Here is a 20,955-nt window from a genome sequence, read left to right on the forward strand (position 1 = left end):
GAGACTCACATAGGGACTCGCATAGGGACAATGTAAGGACAACATAGGGACTCACATAGGGACTCACATAAGGAATCATAGGGACAACATAGGGACTCACATGGGGACAAAATGAGGACAAACGTTCATTGAAACACGTCCACAGTCCCCATGTTGTGCACTTAATTAAAAGAGGAAAAAGTATTGCATCTGCATTCTGTGCTGCTCCGGTGTCTTCTCTCTCCAGTTAAGATTTCCTGTCTGTCTCCCATCGATGCACCAGATGACAAAACAGAAGTGCATGGAATTACCCCTTTGGTAATATCTGGTAATGTCAGGACTCCTTTTTAAATTCAGTTTGTCCGGACCCTGCACCAGGGGCCTATACTAAGAAGCAGGTTCAGGAGTAAACCAGGTTAAGTTAAGAGGTACATCATCTCATAGAAGAACCTGGAGAGCTCATTTTCTTAAGAAAACCTAACCTAGTTTACTCCTGGACCAGCTTCTTAGTATAGGACCCTGGTCATAGCTTTAGTAACATTTCTAGTTGAGAAGTCTAGGCTACGCTGCTCAAGATTCGCTGTAGTGTAATCACATTCTATGTAGTTGTTAAAACCAATTTTGTGTCATTTTCATAGTCATACACCCTGACAACTTGGATGAGCTTGACTTTTACCACAATCCAAATTTAGCTTTTTTTCCCCCGCTCCCGTATTTCAGAGCGGCAACTGGACAATATAGCAGCTTGTCGAATGTAACCATCTCCTGTTGAGTGTGGACACTGGGCAGCCTAAGCCTGCAGTTTGAAAAATCCCCTTTATTGCTTACGGTTATACCGTGCTGAGCACACCCCATCTCGTCCGTTCTCAGGAAGGTTTAAAATTTTGCATAATGATTCTTTTTTTTTACTTCCGCATTGTTCTAATGATTGCTTACAGTTATACCGTGCTGAGCACGCCCCATCTCGTCCGTTCCAAGGAAAGTTTAAAATTTTGCATGATGATTCTTTTTTTTACTTCCGCATTGTTCTATGGATTGCATGTGTGAACAGGGAAGTTTGACGGCACTTTGCTACCAGGCAAATTTCCATAGAACAAGAATGACTCATGAACATGTAAATAATGCACGTAGACCTTCACAGACACATGATTATACTGTGGGGCACAAAGACAAGCTAGTTCACAGTCATGCAGTAAATACGTGTATAATAACATGTTTTAACCCATTGACGCCTAAGGCACCTTCAAAAAAGGGTGCTGAATGCCTGAGCCTTTTTAAGAAAAGTTGCCCTCAGCCTATAGAAACCTAAATATCTCAGCTTCTGAAGCACATAAAAATATGCACTAAGCTGCATTTACACGCTAAGACCCTCATCTTTCATTACAATGTGTTCATTCATCTCAAACAAACATAGATTTTTGAAGAAGTTGTCTCAAATCTCATGAGTCTAAATGTTGCGTAATGCAGCTCCAGGCACCCCCCAGGTAGAGGCAAGTGACTTGGTTTAAGCAGAGACGTTCTATTGGGCTAAGAAATGTTTGGTTTAAACTTTGGCACATCCCTCAACCAGTAGCAAGCCGAGGGAGGCGGGTTAACCAGGCCATGGAAACCTGTATGGAAATGCTAATTGTTATAGTCCTGGTCAGACCAGAATCGCGGTAGTGATCTATGAAGTCTATGAAAATCAGGCAAAGACAACTGACCTCTAGAGCCTCTGGTGTAGTCGAGCAGTAGGGAGACCTTGAGGTCGGGGTTGGCGGAGCTCTGGGATCGCTCCAGGGCCTCTTCCATGCAGTCTACCTGAAGACACAAACACACACACAGTGAAGAGGTCATGGGGTATACTAATTAATAAAGCAGGTTAAATTAACGTCCTGCGCTCCAGGGCCTCTTCCATGCAGTCTACCTGAGGACACAAACACACACACACAGCCACAGCCACAGTAGAGAAGTCAGCTGGAGCAACATGGTTTCTTCCTCCACGTAGCGGCTACGTCAGAGATTCTTTAAGTATATAGAGATATGCCAACATAATAGGTTTCTATGGGCACCTAACGCGACCAGGTTCCGGTCTGCCTAAAGGGCCGTGTCATAATGCTCCTACAATGAATAGAACAGTCCTTAGGTCTGCCTAAGGGGGGCCATAATAGAACCAGAAAACAATGGGCCAATGGAACCTCTCTCTCTCTACTCTCTCTGGCTACGTCGTAGCCCCTTACCAGGCACCGTCCCGCCACTGGGACGTTGTAATACTCACTGTAAAAACTTAAATAGCATAGTACAACACCACTATGACAGTGCACATGGCCTTTAGTAATTCATTACGACTTGGATTTGGTCATGGATTGCCATACTGGTAACAGCTAATTTATAACGGGGGTAGTGTCTTAAGGGGTTAATAGGTTACGCTGAGAGACAGGATAATGGACTACAAGAGATATTACCCGCGGCAGCATTGTTGAAAAGTGTGGGTAAGTATGGGTAAAAGTTATTAGAAGCAAATTATTTAGCAGTTTGGTTTCACTAGCTAAAGGGCGATGGGCTTTACACTTCTAGAAGCTTCTGATGTGAGTAGAGTAGATTAGAGTAGAGTAGAGTACTTTCTTTAAACCCGAAGGAAATTAAGGCGTCTGTCAACTTACATAAATACACAAATGCAAAATATACACAAGGACCTAATACACATTATTGTACCGCAATCAGCCTTAGAGCAGTTCACATACACACATGCTCTCTCTCGCGCACACACACACACACACACACACACACACACGCATACACACACGCACACACACACACACACACACACACACACACACACACACACACACACACACACACACACACACACACACACACACAGTATTAAGCCAGTGTGACCGTCCTCACCAGGTCCTGCTCCAGGGGTCCGGTGCCGAGGTACAGAGATGCCATGACAACCCGCCTCTTGGCTGTTTTGATTCGTGCCTACAGGTGCAAACACAAAATCACACAAATTGATACTTGATGCATTGCGATACTTACTTTCTTGATATACGGCATCAATTCATGACAAGGTATCGCGATATTTATTTTCCAGATATACTGCATTGATTCACAGCAATTGATTATTGAATATTATTATTATTATTATTATTAAAAAATTCACTGGCTCATTTTGAGAGAATCAATTAATCGTTTTTAGTCATTATTACACTCATCTTGAGAGGCATTTCATTTTGCTCATGCAGCAATAATAATACTGACCATAATTAAGATGCCCCTCAAATGCATGCAGATATTTCAGCGTTTGCTGATTTATTTAAAACATAAGCCAAGCCTGTGAGGTAAAAGAAAATATGATGATTATATAAATATGATATTGATTGAATCGAATCGAAATGAATCGAATCGTGGATCATTCTTAAGTAATCGAATCGTGGGCCTAAAAACTCGATATTGAATCGAATCGCCATGAAGGGCGTGATTTACACCCCTACACTACATTACACTATGTATTCAGTCCTCTATTAGGCAACCACAATATATTTCCTGGGTAGTAGTACCCAGAACCTCTTGCTCAACTACTCGCCAAAGGCCCACAATCCAAGAACATGACTCGGAAATTTAAACAGGAAACATTTTTCCATCATTTCCTTGTTCTGGGGTGGGGTCACGCATACACAGGAACATGCTAGCGGCAACTCCTATGTCATGCTGACTTGGCTTAAAATACACATACAGATGGTTACGTACTGTACACACACACACACTCATCATGCACGCACGCACGCACGCACACACACACACACACACAAATGAATGCTGAACTGCTGTATTATACCTCACTACGTATGCTGTACTATACTAATATGATACACTGTAAACACACATGGCTAAACGCACGCACGCACGCACGCACGCACGCGCGCACACACACACACACACACACACACACACACACACACACACACCAGACCATAGGCCTTCAGTATGGAGCCTTCACACACACACACACACACACACACACACACACACACACACCAATGCATGTTGAACTGCTGTGTTATACGGTACTATGCTGTTATGATGTACATACATACTATACTGATGCAAAAGGTGGGGAAGGCTTCTCTCGGGTGCTCCAATGATCCCTTCAGCACTACACAGCGTACTACATTACATTACATTACACTTAGAGTAGCTAACGCTTTTGTCCAAAGCGACTTGCAGGCGACTGCGACTGCATATTTGCAGGGTATTGGTTACAGTCCCTGGAGCGGAGTGGGGTCAGGTGCCTTGCTCAAAGGACACTTCAGCCATGGTGGGAGGTAGGGATTGGTAAGGGTGGGGATTGAACCTGCAACCCTGTGATCTACTGTCCAACTCCCTAACCATAACACCACACTTCAACCATAGGGTCTGAGAGGGGTCATTGATACTGTTGTTTTAGTAGCATGTGTCAGGGTTCTGCAACCACAGCTAAGACACTATATTGTATGCATTAAATGTTTATGGGTTTTTTCCTGGATTACCTAAAACGCATGCTCATCGCTTGACCATTAATTACCAATTACCATTAATTATGATGTGTAATTAATAAAATAGTGGCATTAAAAGGTGCAATGTGTAAGATTGTGGCCAGAATCGGTATTGCAACTACGCCTCTCATTGAAATTGTGCTGCCTATTGCCAAATTTGATCTTTTCATGAATATTTACAAAGTAATAAACCAGTATTTACTAGTACGACCAAAGCACAGTACATTTTGCAGCTAAAAATGACTATTTCTGGAAATTCAAAATGGCGGACCATGTCGAAGATCCCCCTTTTCATGTATGAAAAGTGCAATTTTCCCAGTCATACTCAATACTTAAAATTTAATGGCGATGGTAAATAATTGTTAAAAAGGTAATATTTGTGAATGGGCAGCATGAATTCTGGAAATGAACTACGAAAAAATATCACACGGTGCACCTTTTTAACTGTGGTTGTATCACCTGACACGTGTTACTGAAAAAAACAAAGGTCAATGCTAAGCCACGTGCGTACTGTAGGTTGTTTATGTGGCTTACATGGTTACAGTGTACAGTAAAGTGAGGAATGTTTCCTATTCATGGCCCAAGGCTTTCTCACACAGACTCGCCTTCCCTTCCCGCCAAAAGGCGCAGTCTGCTTACAAGGCTCCGCTGTACACAAGCCCTGCAGTAGCAAACAAGCATTGTCTTCCCTCAGATCCAATTCCACACGTGTGTGTGTGTGTGTGTGTGTGTGTGTGTGTGTGTGTGTGTGTGTGTGTGTGTGTGTGTGTGAGTGTGAGTGTGAGTGTGAGTGTGAGTGTGTGAGAGAGAGAGAGAGAGAGAGAGAGAGAGAGAGAGAGAGAGAGAGAGAGAGAGAGAAAGACAGATAAAGAGAAAGAAAGGGTGTGTGTGCGTGCAGTGTGTGAGAAAGAGAGAGGAAGAGAAAGGAAGAGAAAGAAAGGGTGTGTTCGTGAGCGCAGTGTGTGTGTGTGTGTGTGTGTGTGTGTGTGTGTGTGTGTGTGTGTGTGTGTGTGTGTGTGTGTGTGTGCCTGTGTGCACGTATGCGTGTGTGACAGAAACAAAGAAAAAGAAAGAGAAAGAGAGAGTGTGTCTGTCTGTGTGTGTTAGGGGAAGGGAGGGCTATTTACCAGAACCACCAATTTCAGGTTGCAGATTTCAGATAACAAAACACCCCCCTAAAATTCCAGCAAACGCACAGTGGTTCACAATCATGCTCCTTCACTCACCTCCAGTCCTGCCCGGCCAGGCCTCAGCGTTGCCAAATGTGTCAGATCAAATCCCGTCCAAAAGTTGCTCAAAAAACGCCTGGCGCCGCTAAATTCCGCCCAATTTCAACAAATTGCATTGGTTTCTATGGGCATAAAACTGCAGAAAATAAAAACGCCAAATGGCCGATTTTTCCCGTTTTTACCCGCAGACGGCTATCCCAAGCAGACCAATCTGGCAACACAGTCTGGCCTGCCTCTTCCACACACAGCACACTCGCAATCGCACACCACAACCAGCCTCCCACAGTGATACTAACTACACACAATGACTGTACTGTCAGGAAAAAGGACAGTCATCCCGCTTCATTTACACAGAAGAGATATGTAGCCCATTGTAGTAGTAATAGTCCGGAGCCTTATAGTAGCGATTTGCTTCTTACGGTATGTCCAGTCATGAGGAATATGAATAAATGGTCGTGATTCACTCCCGATTATTACATTTAAGACAACTTAACGGTCCACTCTGGAGCCATAAAAAAGTCAGTCGGCGTCAAAAGAGAAAATCCATTCACAAACCTGAATCATTATTCAGTTACAAGAACATCAGATGATCGGTTGCCGGGCAATTTAGAGCCTAGCAGCCAGCCAGCGCAGCGCAGGACCCACACGGTTCATTTGCCGTCTACCTGGTGAGTCAAGCCAGCTGCCAGGAGGTAGCCTGATTATCATCGACTTTCAAATATCTTCAAGACTTGGTCTGACCAAGAGCATAACAATTAACATTTTCCCAAATGGCATGGTCAACCCGCCTCTCTTGGTTTGCTAATGGTTGCATGCTTCCTGTCCAAGTGGGAAGAGTTCCCAATTTTTCAGGAACTCAGAAACGATATTTGTATTGCTCTTGGCCTGAGTAGCCAGGAGGAGCAACTGATAGGGTTTTCAGGCCGACCATAACGGAGCCGGTGCCCACACCAATTATGTTTGGCACTAAAGTACTTCTCTGTGCGCTGCCCGTGTTCATACCAGGCTCTGAACTTTTTCCAGACGTGACTGTTGTTACCCGGATGAACATGCTGACGACCACGTTGTCATCACGGTTCGCAGAGAAAAAACAAGGAATTTGCGGTTCGCCATCGATTAGGTGCGAGAACGGGCACCAGCATGCCTGAATGCGCCCTAATACTGCTTTCAGGCTGACTGAGAGCCGTGCCTGTGCCCGTTCCCGCAAACAAATCGCCAAACCGGTCTGCGTGTTCATGCCGCAGATCTTAGCATTCGCGAACCGAAAAGTTGGTGCGCAACTGAAAAAAATACTTGCCTTTTCTCCGCAAACCGTCCGTGACAACAGCGTAGACATCAGTGGGTTCGTCCGGGTAACGCAGTCACGTGCGGAAAAAGTTCAGAGTCATGGTTCAAGCTAGCCTCGCAAGCCATCCTACGTACTTCCGCCAAAGGATTGGCTCCACTATTGTCTGGCCGTGCTTCTCTGTGGAGTGCCTGGAGCAGTAGAATTTTGATCGCAACGCCCCCCCCCCAGAAAACAGCCAATAATCGAATACGCCCCCCACGTGGGGGCGAAAGGGGGAGGACGCTCGTGACAATGACCTACACATCTGCACCAGAGCCATTGGTCTGCGCTATGTTGTTGTTGAGTAACTGCCAGCGATTGGGTGAGAGGTGTCCAATAATTTCAAACCATAACTGAGTGCAAACTTCCTGCTTCCTACAATCGCTTCAGAGCAAACAAATGCCAGACCATAAATACGAAATGAAATGGTAGTATTATGGGATGGTAAGGACCAGGCTAGGTTCAAGCAGGAAACCAAGTACTTTTTGGTTTGCATTACGAACCAACTTTCAAGATCGCCAACGTCAAGATCTCAGGCATGAACATGCCGGCCAGTTCGCAACAAGTCCCTTCTCTCTACTAGTTTGGACTGGGGAATGCACCATTAGAGAAGTCCCATCTCCTACTAGTTTGGACTGGGGAATGCACCATTAGAGAAGTCCCATCTCCTACTAGTTTGGACTGGGGAATGCACCATTAGAGAAGTCCCATCTCCTACTAGTTTGGAATGGGGAATGCACCATTAGAGAAGTCCCATCTCCTACTAGTTTGGACTGGGGAATGCACCATTAGAGAAGTCCCATCTCCTACTAGTTTGGACTGGGGAATGCACCATTAGAGAAGTCCCATCTCCTACTAGTTTGGACTGGGGAATGCACCATTAGAGAAGTCCCATCTCCTACTAGTTTGGAATGGGGAATACACTAGTGGGGTCAACAATAATCGATTCGGCACTGCATTGCAATGTGGGGCAGGACGATTAAATAATCGATTCAGCAAATGCCATAATCGATGCGGCAAATTTTTTCAAGTTTCAATTACTTCCATGGACATTTCCGGAGCAAATGAACTTGACATTGAATTAACCTCTTAAAGCACTTCAAAGATTTGAAAGCTGCAGGACTGATACACACAAGCGTCTATAAAATCTTGTTCAGTATCTGACTGCTTGTATTGCCTCATGACCAGTGCTCTCCCCCATCCTTCTCCATGACTGAGGTACCCTGAGCATGTACCATCCCGCCGCACTGCTCCCTTGAGGCACCATTGGGGGCTGCCCCATTGCACAGGTGAGGCATAAAATGCAATTTCGTAGTGTGCAGTGAACACTTGTGTGCTGTGGAGTGCTGTGTCACAATGACAATGGGAGTTGAGGTTTCCTCGGTGGGCTTTCGGCTTTCTTTCAATGGGGAATGCACTAGTTGTGATGTGCTGTGCATCCTTGTCCTTGGGGCCTGAGATGGAGAGAACACCACACCTCCTGTGCCTCCAGCTTATCGCTCAACGCTCTCACTTTCCTTTCTTTTCTTTTCCTTTCATGCCCGCAGCCATTCCCAGCACACATGTGCGCGCTGCCCACGCACGCATAGATACACAAAAGCGCACACACACACACAAACACACGTGCAAGTTTGCGCGCGCACACAAACCACAACAACTGCTACTCAAGAAAACAAGGAAGCCTTACACAAACTAGAACAAAACGATTCTTGACAAGAAAGAGCGCCCCCCCCCCCCCCCCCTCCTCCTCTTCCCACGCTCAGCAGTGCAATGAAAACCTTGTAACTCTACCAGTCACAACAAAACACCTGACTCACCCCTTGCTCCGAGCCATGGCTTGAGTTCTCAGGACTTAGCCCCATTTAGACCAACTGCAGCATATACTGTACGTCATGGGTAAGCGGTTAGGGCGTCAGACTTGTAGCCCAAGGGTTGCCGGTTCGAATCCTGACCTGCCAGCTGCTCTTCCCCATCCTCCTCCATGACTGAGGTACCCTGAGCATGGTACCACCCCCCCCACACTGCTCCCTTGGTGAGGCATAAATGCAATTTCGTTGTGTGCAGTGTGGAGTTGGAGTTTCCCAGGTGGGCTTTCACTTTACTACGCCTACCGGTATTTACCTTTAAAAGTGTTGACAATTCTGTTAATCAATTAATTAAGAAGACCAGTGTGGGGTGATTTATCCCCCTTTACTTGAATTACTTTTACTGCACATCACCAGCACCTGGATAGTAGTTGTGCACAGGGGCTCTGCTTTGGAAAAAAAAACTAAAAAAAACAATTTCACCGTCAGTCAGTCAGTCAGTCAGTCAGTCAGTCAGGACGCACCTTCATGACCTGGTAGAACTCCTCGGGGGAGTGCAGGACGTGCACGCGGGCGCCAGGCACCCGGAAGGCCGGAACGTGGTCGGCCATCCAGTGGAATCGGGACTGCAGGCCCTCCATGCCCGGGGCCCCGGGCGGCCGAGGGGGCGGCGCCGGCAACACCTCGCTCTCCGCCAGTAGGGGCGCCAGTAACAACAGCGATGAACTGGGGGAGAGAAGGGGAGGAGGGAGATGGAGAGAGGAACAGGGGGAGAGAGAGAGAGGTAGAGAGACAGAGGGAGGGAGATGGAGAGAGGGGGGAGAGGGAGAGGGAGAGAGAGTGGGAGGTAGGAGTGGAGAGAGAGAGAGAGAGAGAGAGAGAGAGAGATGAATTCATACCCAGTATATCTTGTATTGTATATGTGTTTTGGCAATGCATTCACCTCATTTGTGAAGCCATAACTCTCGCTGAATTGAACTGAGACAGAGAGCGAAATTCATTTGAAAAGACAAATAATTTGCATCTTGTTGGCAAATATCTTACCGAAAATGAAAACGCAACATAAAACAAGTGGAAACATACCAATGTTTAAGAAGACCAATAATGGTAAAGTGGGAAAATAAATAGAAAGGGAACATTAAAAAAACGTTACAAAGTATATGGAGGAGGCAAGAGATTGCCACATACGAGTGAGAAAAGCCTACATTGCTGGTAAGCTTATGTGGAAATGCAACAGCTGTGTGAAGTGGATGGGCTAAAACCACGACCGACATGGTTTTAGTACAGGCCAAAAGTTTGGACACACCTTCTCAATGCATTCTCTTTACTTTCATGGCCATTTACAGTACATTGTAGATCAGGGGTGAGGAACTGTACAGTATGTCTCGAGGGCCGTTTATGGCCGTCTTATCAGGCCCCTGATATAATTGTAATGTCATGCAGTTTCCCATGAAATATGACGTGTTTTGTAAAGAAATCGTAAAAATTAGGTTTGCAATACAATTAATTCCTATTTTCAGGGGACTTAGAGAAGGTGCGGTCTGTTGTAAAGGTGGCTGCCTTCAATATAGGCCTAAAGTGCAGGGGGAAATCCTGGTTTGTGTTAGGAGGACTTTATAAAATGTATCTCCTCAAGTGAAAAATGTTTCACATCCCCGTTTCACACGGAGGGCTTCAAAACTGTGCATGAACACATCATGTGCTTAACAAAAAATACCAGTTCTAGTAATTCTACAACAGCTACTGTATGTTAGCTGTCTAAGCTGTCTATTAACACAACACAACACTACACAACTGATGGTCCCATGCATCTCAGCAAGCTTATTTCTATTTTCTTATTTTCAAGTACAAACACCCAGTCAAGTCAAGTCAAACTTAATTAAACACAAAAACAGACACAGACGTCAGGTGGTACATCCACTGCTAATGCCCAAACATTAATTAGTAATTAGCAATTCATGTACTGCAATGAATATGCTCCTTAGGTGAAAAAAAAAACATTTAATCCATACAATAGTGTCATTAGCTGTGGTTGCACCACCCTGATGTATGCTACAACTAAAACGTCATTGACCCAGATATTAAAGAAAAGTGAGATATTCCCACCGCTATAAACGAATGATAACCAATGATGACGCGTGAGAATGAATAATGGTTAGCATAACAACAATATTATTTCATTCATTTATGCAACCCCCAGTGTATGCCACAGGATATTACTAAAGCGTCCGTGTGCCCTCTCAGCACCGCAACATAAGTCATACTTTTTTTGACAGAAACTGAAAGGGATTCTCAGAAGGAAAGCATAGAGGCCCATAGCTGAGAAAGCCATTTAATCGTGACTAATGCTTGCAACAAAGAAAAAAAGAAAAAAAAAAAGAGTCTCTTCCGTATGTGGAAACCGGGAGCTTCTCATCCTCTTCTGAATGACTAAGACGGCCATTACAGGAACCTATTGCACAAGACGCATTTCACTCATGAAGCACAGGGGACTGATGCTGCTGGCCAGGGCCGGATTAATGCACAAGGGGGCCCCCACAGGTTAGATATGGCTGCAGTCTAGGGACCCCCACCTACGAGGGGACCCCCACAGGCTAGATATGGCTGCAGTCTGGGGACCCCACCTACCAGGGGCCCCCAACAGGTTAGATATGACTGCAGCATAGGGGGCCCCGCCTACCAGGATGCCCCCACAGGTTAGATATGACTGCAGCCTAGGGCCCCCCGCCTCAGGGGGGCCCTGATTGGCCAAAAGTGAAAAATTGGCAGAATTTTCATGTCATGTTCAGTACAGTTGGTAGACATGTTAATTCCTTAAATCCTAGCTCGTAATTATGACACTGTCGATGTAAATGTGTCGCGAAATCTGCCTTCCAGGGGGGCCCCACAAAGACCTGAAGCCTAGGGGCCCCAGGACATCTTAATCCGGCCCTGCTGCTGGCTCGAGTCACTGATATAGACGTGGGTTCCTTCTTCAATGCCCCTGGTTGCAACACATGATTTTGCAAATGTCTCCGTGACACAGAAAGAAGTGATATGCCCTCAGCAGAATGACATGATGACAACATCGGAAGGAAGGAGCCAGTCCCCACACCACCACCCCTCCCCTCCTCATCAGGTACTGTGTACAAAAGCAGCATTAACCGGAATGCCAGTATTACGCCATGATTTACAAGTTGTCATTTTTATTATTTTGTTCTTTAAGTGTAAAGATACCCCACACACTGTCCATTCCACCAACAAACTTTAATACGTTTTGGTCATCCAAACTTCTTCAGGACCTTCTTCAGGACCTTCTTTACCGAAATGTTGTATTAAGTTTTTGGAAGAATGGACTGTGTGCTGGACTTCTTTACACTTGAACGAAAACCCAGCACGGATAGTATCCTACGCACCTGTTCAACTACAGAGGTGTGCAAAAGTGACATTTTGAACTATTGTTTTGTTCTAAAAGACTGGATGATAGAGGTCCACACTGTATTTATTCACTTTCTAGTCAGTGCTACACCATTGGTGCAGCAGCCATAAGTAAATAGTAGCCAAACTAACTATGGATTATCATAACCCTGAAACATATTAATCCTCTTTGTAAACATACTTAAGTGGCATTGGCACTGGCATTGGTTTTATGACGCCCTGTTTCCAAACGCAGTGCTCTGAGGTTGTCTGACGTGCAAATGGCTGAAATGTCAAGCAGAAGTCGGTCTGAATAACAAGTGTCAAAAAAGTATAACGGTAGGCCTATATATCCGTGGGTAATTGTGTTATTCTACATGAATTGAAGGAACATGGTGTGAACAAAGGTGTGTCTTTCTTGCTAACGGAAGGTCACCCATGGCCCCTCATGTGACATCCACTGATCTGAACGGTAGGTTACTACATGTGTGCACAAGTTTCTGCCTTTTGCAAATGAGATTGACATTCGCCCTTGCATACCGTAGCCTACTGTACACACCCACCCACCACAACTTTTGGGATTCACCACACAATGGCATGCACACGTAAAACCGTTATCTTGTCTGCAGATGATCTGTAAATCTATAGACTATAGAAAAATGACAGCTGCCACCACACTGAACCACATCACTGATGATGAGTGGTTTTGTCAATCTTGCACGTCAGTTATACTCGACCCCCGTCAGGAATGACACAACCTATACCACTAAAGGTCCTTGTTGAACGAGACATTCTTTTGGGTGAAAAATACAACTGATTGTGCTGCCTCTATCCTCAACTGCATGAACAATAACGCGAGTTGCAATGTCAAAAACGCGGAGTCTTAAAAATAAGGAATAAATCATGTGCATGCGGATTCTTACACAAGCTATTAGGTTAGCCAACAGTTAGCTAACTGGCTAGCTGTAGTCAGATAGATACAGTTTAGGAAAGATAATTTCCGTATTTTCAAACAGACAAATGTTCAAACCATTTACCCTCTTCTGCGGTCATGTGTGCGGAAAAATCTATCCGAAATCCTGGTGAAAACCCCTGAAAGAGCCGGCGTGTACACAGAGTACACAAGTCTTCTCCATGACATGGGGGCCGCCATATTTGTTCGAGAGTTCGAAGCATTGTAACAAGTCAAAGGTAACACTGTTTCAAGACAGGTGCAACTATGAACTTGCTTTGAAACATTAACATTCGAAACTGGAAACATTACAGAATGGAAGAATAACCAGTACTCCTGCAGTAATAAAAAACACTTAATTGGGGGGAAAGCCGTTGCATTAAAGTAGAATATAGTAGTAATATTACAGTGTTAGTGCAGTGAATGGAGTATTGGGCACAAAAACTGAGTAGGCTACTGGGGGGGCACGAGCTTGAAGTGTTTTGGACTCGATGAAGCTGCAATCATGCACAAACAACTGCAGGGTTCTTGTCCTCAGTTAGAAAAGAACACTGTTCGAGTAGCGATTAGCCTAGGCTGTACAGTCAAGCAAATTATCCTGACGAAATGATAATGAAATGATGCTTTTTCAACACTGGCGTCGGGACCCCATTTGGGGTCGCCTGGAATTACAATGGGGTCACCTGAAGTGTCTGAAAGTGTGTCAAAAAAGAATAGGCCAACTGATAAATATTACCAATTAATATAACATACCTATTCAATATTATCTTTGAAACACTTACACTAGTCTACAGTCCTATTACAATAAATAGGCCTATCTATTATTATTGTCATAAATATCTAAGTTTAATACCCCATAAATCATGGAGCTCTGTCATGTTTTATTTTTTGGCATGCAAATATGTGCAGTGAGGGATCCCCAGAAATTTAGGACGTCAAATTGAGGTCCCTTGCCAAAAAAGGTTGGGAACCACTGGTAGCCTATGACGTTCTGTTACCGGTAGCCTATTTTAATCAGTTAGGCTACTAATAAAAGCTTGAAAGTGTATAAATACACACCGTAATGGGATTATACCAGTCTGTAAATTGACCATGTTGCATCAAGATAGCTCATAGGCTATACTAATGCTTTAATTATAGGAGTCACTAACACAATAGCCTAACTGTATTATGACCGGAATATGCAGTCACCTTCAGTCAGATTGATAATGTATTAGGTCAATTCACTTTTCACAATAAACTATTTGGATACTGTGTCTTTAACAGCCTATTTTGAAGGTGAGATGCTTTACTGTTTTTGTCCCTTGGAGGGCGTGCCAAACTGTCAGGGGATCGATGGCAGTAAAGAGAGAGAGAGAGCGATAGCGGCAAGACAGTAGATCAAAATTAATTGAAATAAGCCGCTCTGAACCGTAACGAGATTTTTTTCAATCAACAGTCAAGAGGTCGTGCAGCTGTTGTAAGCTACAATATCTTACAACGCATCCAGAAATACACCCAACCAGCTGTTCCCCTACGTCAGCCATTTATTCATTTACTCTATCCATACTGTAATGGTTTACTGTCAAAGAATGTTATTTCGAAATACAGGGCTATCTCCTCTTTCGCTGTGCAAGGACGGAACTTTAACTTTTTCACCTTGTACGCAACTAGGCGAACAGATGGGGGAGGGGAGGTCGTCTGCGAATACCAGGAATCGTAAAAAAAGGTCATACTGCTTATTTATTGGCAATCTGCCAAGAGCAGGGCTAGTGAGAGAAAGTGTGTGTGTGTGTGTGTGTGTGTGTGTGTGTGTGTGTGTGTGTGTGTGTGTGTGTGTGTGTGTCCGCGTGCGCGCGCGCGCTCGCACTGAGCATTCCTGGAAGCTGGAGGAGGAGCCATTTACAAATATCAGCAGTGGCTGCTTGGACAATTTGGGGCAGTACTTCACTTCCACTACCTCTTGCCGAGCAGAGGCTCTTTTTTTCTACGGACTTTAAAGTCTCCCAACTGACGAACGGTTCCCATCTACCATGTCCCCTTCGTCCTCGAATTGAAAAGCACGGATGAAAAGAAGATAGAACTGACTGACGACAGTTAGGCTACGGGATTTTGTCAGTGGAGACGCCAAAGGTAACAGCATATTCAGTTTTGCCGTGCTAATGGGGTTGCTTTTGGATACTTTTCCGTGTAGGTTACGTTCGAAATGCACAGACTTCTTCATGTGAGCTTTAAGTTATTAACATGGTACGCACAGTCGACTGGCTTAAGTAAGTAGCCTAGGCTATATCTCAAGCTCGACTGTCCTCCGCGAAGGTTAGGCTATAAAAACCGTTGTATTTTCCAGCGCCATGGCCCCCGGTAAGTCATTTCCCGTAGAAATAACAGCAGTTACACTGGTCAGACCATGACCACAGCAGATTGCAAGCTGTGCGATGCCTTATTCAAGTGGAGAAAGACAAGCTATAGCCTGGGCTACTTAACCGTGTAACACGAGAATGGCAACGTTTCTCTTGAATGGGGAGTTGGGTTCTTCGGGAAGAACCGAGGATCTCATTCATAATAACCTGTTTTCTAACGCTCCAACGCGATCGAACAGACTATCAGGTTCGCGTGCGTAAATCGCAACATAGCGGTTAGTTAGCTACTTTTTGTCCGGAATCAGACATTGCATCTGCAACCGAGCATTTTAGGTGCCTTTTCTTGCCGCCGCACGGCTTGCTACTGCAGCCTTGCATGGAGCCTGCAGTGGGCAGACCATTTTCACTTGTGGTCGATAGAGTTAAATAAAATAACTACACCCTGACTGGTTTTCAGTCGAAGTTGATGAGTTACGTAATGCTTCCTCTGGTTTTCACATTGGGATGGGGAAAGCTGCCCAAATCACCCACTCATCTGTAAAACTCTGTGCCTCTGTTCTCCCTTGTCTTCCAGTTTGCTGCTGCTGCTGTCTTCCAACGGTGTGAGTCTACCCCCATCACCATTCCTTGATGTCCTGGAGCATTGACTGTAGCGCGGTGCGAGTGAGTGCTTTGCGAGTCTGCAAGCCCTGCTGCTGCACCCTGTTGCCTGTTGCAAACTCCGGCCGCCACCCTGTGCCCCCCGCCCTGGCCCCGGCCCCGCGCAACCCACCGAGTCCCCAGGCGTCGCACCACCCCTGGAGGTCGGGCGACTGCTACTAAGGGCATCGGCCCAGCGCCATGGTAACCCACAGCAGGTTTGACTTCTCCTCCTCTTCCTCCTTCTTCCTCCCGGCGATGAGCAGCAGTCCTGTGGCGGAGTGCGGAGGAGGCCAGCGGCGCCTAGCCCCCCCACCGCCGCTGGCACGCCACCACCACCATCCCCACCATCCCCACCACCGCTACAAGACCTTCAGCTCGCGCCTGCAGTACCAGCTGGTGCTGGCGGCCCTGCGCAAGCTGAAGGAGAGCGGCTTCTACTGGAGCGCCATGGGCGGCAAGGAGGCCAGCGCGCTGCTGAGCGCCGAGCCCGCCGGCACCTTCCTGGTGCGCGACAGCTCCGACCACCGCCACTTCTTCACGCTCAGCGTCAAGACGGCGTCCGGCACCAAGAACCTGCGCATCCAGTGCGACGCCTGCTCCTTCTACCTGCAGACGGACCCGCACGACGCCCAGCGCGTGCCCCACTTCGACTGCGTGCTCAAGCTCATCCACCACTACATGCCTCCCGCCGTCTCCGCCTCCGCTTCACCTAGCAGCGCTGAGCCCTACTCAGCAGCAGGTGGTAGTGGAGGCAGTAGCAGCAGCAGCAGCAGTGGCGGCAGCAGAACAGGGGGTGCTAGTTCCTCTGCCCTGGTGGATTGTGGGAGGGAGGTGGCGGTAGGAAGTTCGGCCGGCTCGGGCAGCTCGGGTGGCAGCAGCAGCAGTAGCAGTATGTACTTCATCTACTCAGGAGGAGAGAAGGTTCCCCTGGAGCTCCTGCGGCCTCTCTCCTGCACCATGTCCACACTGCAGCACCTGTGCCGCAAGACCGTCAACGGACACCTGGACATGACGCCCAACAAGCGGGACCAGCTCCCACAGACTCTGCAGGAGTTCCTCGAGGAGTACGATGCACCCATTTGACCTTTAACCTCTAACCCCCTCCTAACCTCCCATCAATAATACCCAACGACAACGACGACAACATTGCTTCCGACAATGTTTCTCCTCCTAAACCCCTCGTCCTATGAACTAAAAACCCACATGAATCACAATGGAACGGTTTTCTTCTGGACATTTGCATTGAAGTGACGCGTCTCTCGTGGGATCATGTGTGGGACGGTTCATGGGTCGGCAAGGTGGGGGTGTCGCGCACGGAAATGTGGCCCCACCGGTCCGGTCAGGAGTAAAGTGGCTAGTCGGTCACTGGCCGAGTGAGGCGAGGGGCAGGAAAGCAAAGGATGCTGGGAAGGCACCCCAGACAGCCACGTGAAGGAGGCGCTAATAAACAACACCACCACCACCAGGGATGGATTTTAGCCATTTTTAACAAAGTTCTCTGAGTTTGTCAGTATTGTGGGCCTTACAAGCCCAACTGTGCCTTCGAGTGGTAATAGAGGAAAACTGTGACTGTGGAGAGAAAGGAGAAACCAAGAGAGAGAGAGGGCAAGAGAAAGAAAGAGTGGCAATATTGTGTCGTAATGGCCTCGGGACGGACAGCAGCACAACATAAAGTATTCCTATGGAATTGTGGGGGCCCTATACCTTCGGGTTGACAGCTGACCAGCTCTGGACACATTCTAAAACACAATGGCGAACTATTGCAACTTTTTTTCAATTCTTGTTATTCTTTTCTTTTGCCCTCAGACGGTGAGAGTGAGAGCGAGCTCTGTTCGTTTTCTTCGTTGACGTTTAATTTTTCCAGATGACGAATGACGTGTGTCATGTTTCCGCAAGTGGACTTCCTCTGGTGTTTTGTTGGGGTCAGTCTTGTCAGTCAAGCGGAGTTCGAGTCGAGGCTTGGCTGAGCTTAAGTGATGCTGCTAGGGCTGCCATCCAAGCCCTCTACATAATCGATCAGGAGACGAGAGGCGCTCTCTCACGCTCTTTTATCCTGGTTGACAGTTTGGACTCCTTTCATGAAACAGAGAGACATAGTGTGTGTGTGTGTGTGTGTGTGTGTGTGTGTGTGTGTGTGTGTGTGTGTGTGTGTGTGTGTGTGAGTAAGAGAGAGTGTGTGTGTGTGAGGAGAAGGGCCCTGGTGGTGACTGTATGACGCTGACATTTCCACCACAGCTTGCCAAGCAGAGTAGAGTAGAGCTGCCCGCCTGCTCGCCCGCCTCAGTGGGTGTCTCAGCCTCTCAGAGCCAGAGGGAGAGCACAGTTAGCCAGCCTCAGTTTCTCTCCTCTTCCCCTCTCCTTTATTTCTCTCTCCTCTCCTGCCATGTCCTCCTCTCCACTCCTCCCTCCTCTCGTCTCCTCCTATCCTCACCTTCTCTCCTCCTCTCCTTCCCTCCTCTCCTCTCCTCTCCTCTCCTCATCTCTCCGTCTTCTCTCCTCTCTTCCTCCCCTGCCCAGTCCTCCTCTCCTGTCTTCCGCTTGCTTTTCATTACCCCCCTCCTTGGTTTTCTACCCCCTTTCCGTCTTTCTCCTTTCCATTCTGCCATCCAGTATTCATCTCTTCAGTTGCAATAGTTCTGCTGGTTTCGTTCTACTCTCCTGCAGTCATGCCCTCCCCTCTCTCTCTCTCTCTCTCTCTCTCTCTCTCTCTCTCTCTCTCTCTCTCTCATCCTTTGTTCCTTTGTGCTATTTCCTCCTCCTCCTCCTCCCCGCTTTACTTTCTCTCTTGCTCTCTTGACATAAGTTTTGAAAATGGCCCCCGAGAAAGAACCCCAGTGTTGTTGCTGGGAGGAAATTCTTGCCGCGGGCCAAAATAAATGATTATTTCCTCTCCGCTGGCCCAAAAAGCCGTGCAAATATTTAAAATGCGTCAGCAAATGGCATTGCAAAAAGCGGGAGCCTGCGAGGGCCCGGGTCCACAAGACGTATACTGTGAAAAACCTTCGCCAAGCACAGTATGCAAAAGAAAATCCCTTCAAAATGTAACTGCTCTGCATCCAGACATGGAGGCCAACATGGCCGCCTAAATAAACAGTTAGACGACAAGGTTGGGCTCTCTCTCCCTCCCTCTCCCCTCTCTCCCCCTGTCCTCAGACATAACGCAGGGGTCCAGGCACCTAGAGGGAGAGCAAGGAGAGGAACACCAATCGGGACCCCGTTTCTCGAAAACCAGTCAGCAATGTACTAGGTTGCCAATGGGAAATTGCATTGCATCTTAGTTAGCAACGATGTTGTGGAGAAACGCACCCCAGCACTTCCCATCCCTCATTGCAAACAAAACAACAACAACAAAACTAATGTGTCTTTTTGTTTCGTTTTGTTTTGTTTCAACCCAGGCAGAATGATGTGGTCTGCTGTCAACATGAATGTATTCCTTATTAGTCAATGTAAGGGCTTCTGGCTCCTCCTCTCTTGTAGTTTTCTAGAGTTATTTTGTTTTTGTACCTTTTTTGTCAATTTTTAAGATGATGCGTACATGTGTCACAACCAACCAGACAACATGTTTCTTTTTATCCTCATGTCTTTTATAAAGATGTCACTCATCTTAAGGTGCCAGTCTGTAGTGACTGACAGTGCAAGCTTGAAGATCTGGAAACAAAAGCATTACATAATATGGAAATGCAGACAGAAAAACACTTTGCACATATTTATATTTATAAGATATTTCAATAATTTATATTAAAGAGCACTATTTTTACAAAATCAATCTGTTGTGTGCATGGGTATTTTTGTGTGTGCAACGGTGCAAAAAAAAACTGTTGAGGTATGCTTCTCATGTCACATCTTGCATAAACACACACACACACACACACACACACACACACACAAACCAATAGGCACACCCCTTTAATGGTGTTTACGTACCTGTATCTGTGTGCCGGTTGACTTTCTAAGAATCCAAGATTGCGTGTGTGTGTGTGTGTGCGTGCGTGTGTGTGTGTGTACTTTGCTGCTGCGGTCGCTCGCTCATGTGGGACATTTCACTTCCTGTGCAAGCGTTTCACCTGCTGCTGCTGATTAGTGGCGCAACGGATCATCATTGATCCGTGGTCCGTTCGGACCAATCATTTCGGTTCGGCACACACATGGTCCGCGGATCGATTTATGAAATTGTGCGCATGTTCAATCTAGTCGTTTGGGACGTCTACCTCACGCACTGCATGGAACACAAACAACAACACAAACTGTTCCCGAAATCTTGCCTGTGCCATAGTTGCAAAACATTCCGTGCGATAGCCTACTGTAAATGCATTTTGAAGACTGACTGTCAAACTCAAACTGTCAATGTCTAGAACTACTCTCGCTAAATGTTTGTGTTGCGATCGGTTGAGTTCAGCGCATTTGCGACGCAGTGAGATATGCTCATGTAACGTACCGCGATTGTCGCGTGTGATATAAAACTTTGGCAAACTGAATTCATTTCTTGTTGTGACTCCTGACATTTTCAGGACAGCGAGCAGGTTAAATCATCTGGTTAGACATTCTGTGCGCTCTGATGTCCCTGCAGAGTCTCCGCCTTCTTAAAGCAGCCGCTGCCCTTTTTAACAGTCAATGCCGATTCTCTCTCTCTCTCTCTCTCTCTCTCTCTCTCTCTCTCTCTCTCTCTCTCTCTCTCTCTCTCTCAGAAATGCTGAACTGCTGAGGCAATTGTGTTTCAATAAATGATGCATTTATCTGTATTTGAATGTACAATTAAGGACATTTGC

At 46.4% G+C, this 20,955-nt stretch overlaps 2 protein-coding genes across 2 annotated transcripts in view; one reads left to right on the top strand and one right to left on the bottom strand.

The window, feature by feature from the left end:
- The window catches only part of LOC134467969 (CDP-diacylglycerol--glycerol-3-phosphate 3-phosphatidyltransferase, mitochondrial), a 54,386-nt gene extending 40,900 nt beyond the window's left edge, over positions 1-13,486 (bottom strand). The window contains exons 1-4 of the mRNA XM_063221992.1: positions 13,294-13,486; positions 9,385-9,586; positions 2,869-2,946; positions 1,683-1,779 (exon numbers count right to left, since the gene is read on the bottom strand). Of these exons, the coding sequence (XP_063078062.1) occupies positions 1,683-1,779; positions 2,869-2,946; positions 9,385-9,586; positions 13,294-13,409 (493 nt within the window). The 5' untranslated portion in view covers positions 13,410-13,486. The remainder of the gene's footprint in view (positions 1-1,682; positions 1,780-2,868; positions 2,947-9,384; positions 9,587-13,293) is intronic.
- Positions 13,487-15,117: 1,631 nt separating this feature from the next.
- socs3b (suppressor of cytokine signaling 3b) lies at positions 15,118-19,955 on the top strand. The gene is made up of 2 exons (XM_063221993.1): positions 15,118-15,320; positions 16,122-19,955. The coding sequence occupies exon 2, from the start codon at positions 16,388-16,390 to the stop codon at positions 17,270-17,272; it is 885 nt and encodes a 294-aa protein (XP_063078063.1). The 5' UTR covers positions 15,118-15,320; positions 16,122-16,387; the 3' UTR covers positions 17,273-19,955.
- Positions 19,956-20,955: the final 1,000 nt, after the last annotated feature.

The sequence above is a fragment of the Engraulis encrasicolus genome, chromosome 17, assembly GCF_034702125.1.
Source record: "Engraulis encrasicolus isolate BLACKSEA-1 chromosome 17, IST_EnEncr_1.0, whole genome shotgun sequence".
In the NCBI taxonomy this organism is placed as follows: domain Eukaryota; kingdom Metazoa; phylum Chordata; class Actinopteri; order Clupeiformes; family Engraulidae; genus Engraulis; species Engraulis encrasicolus.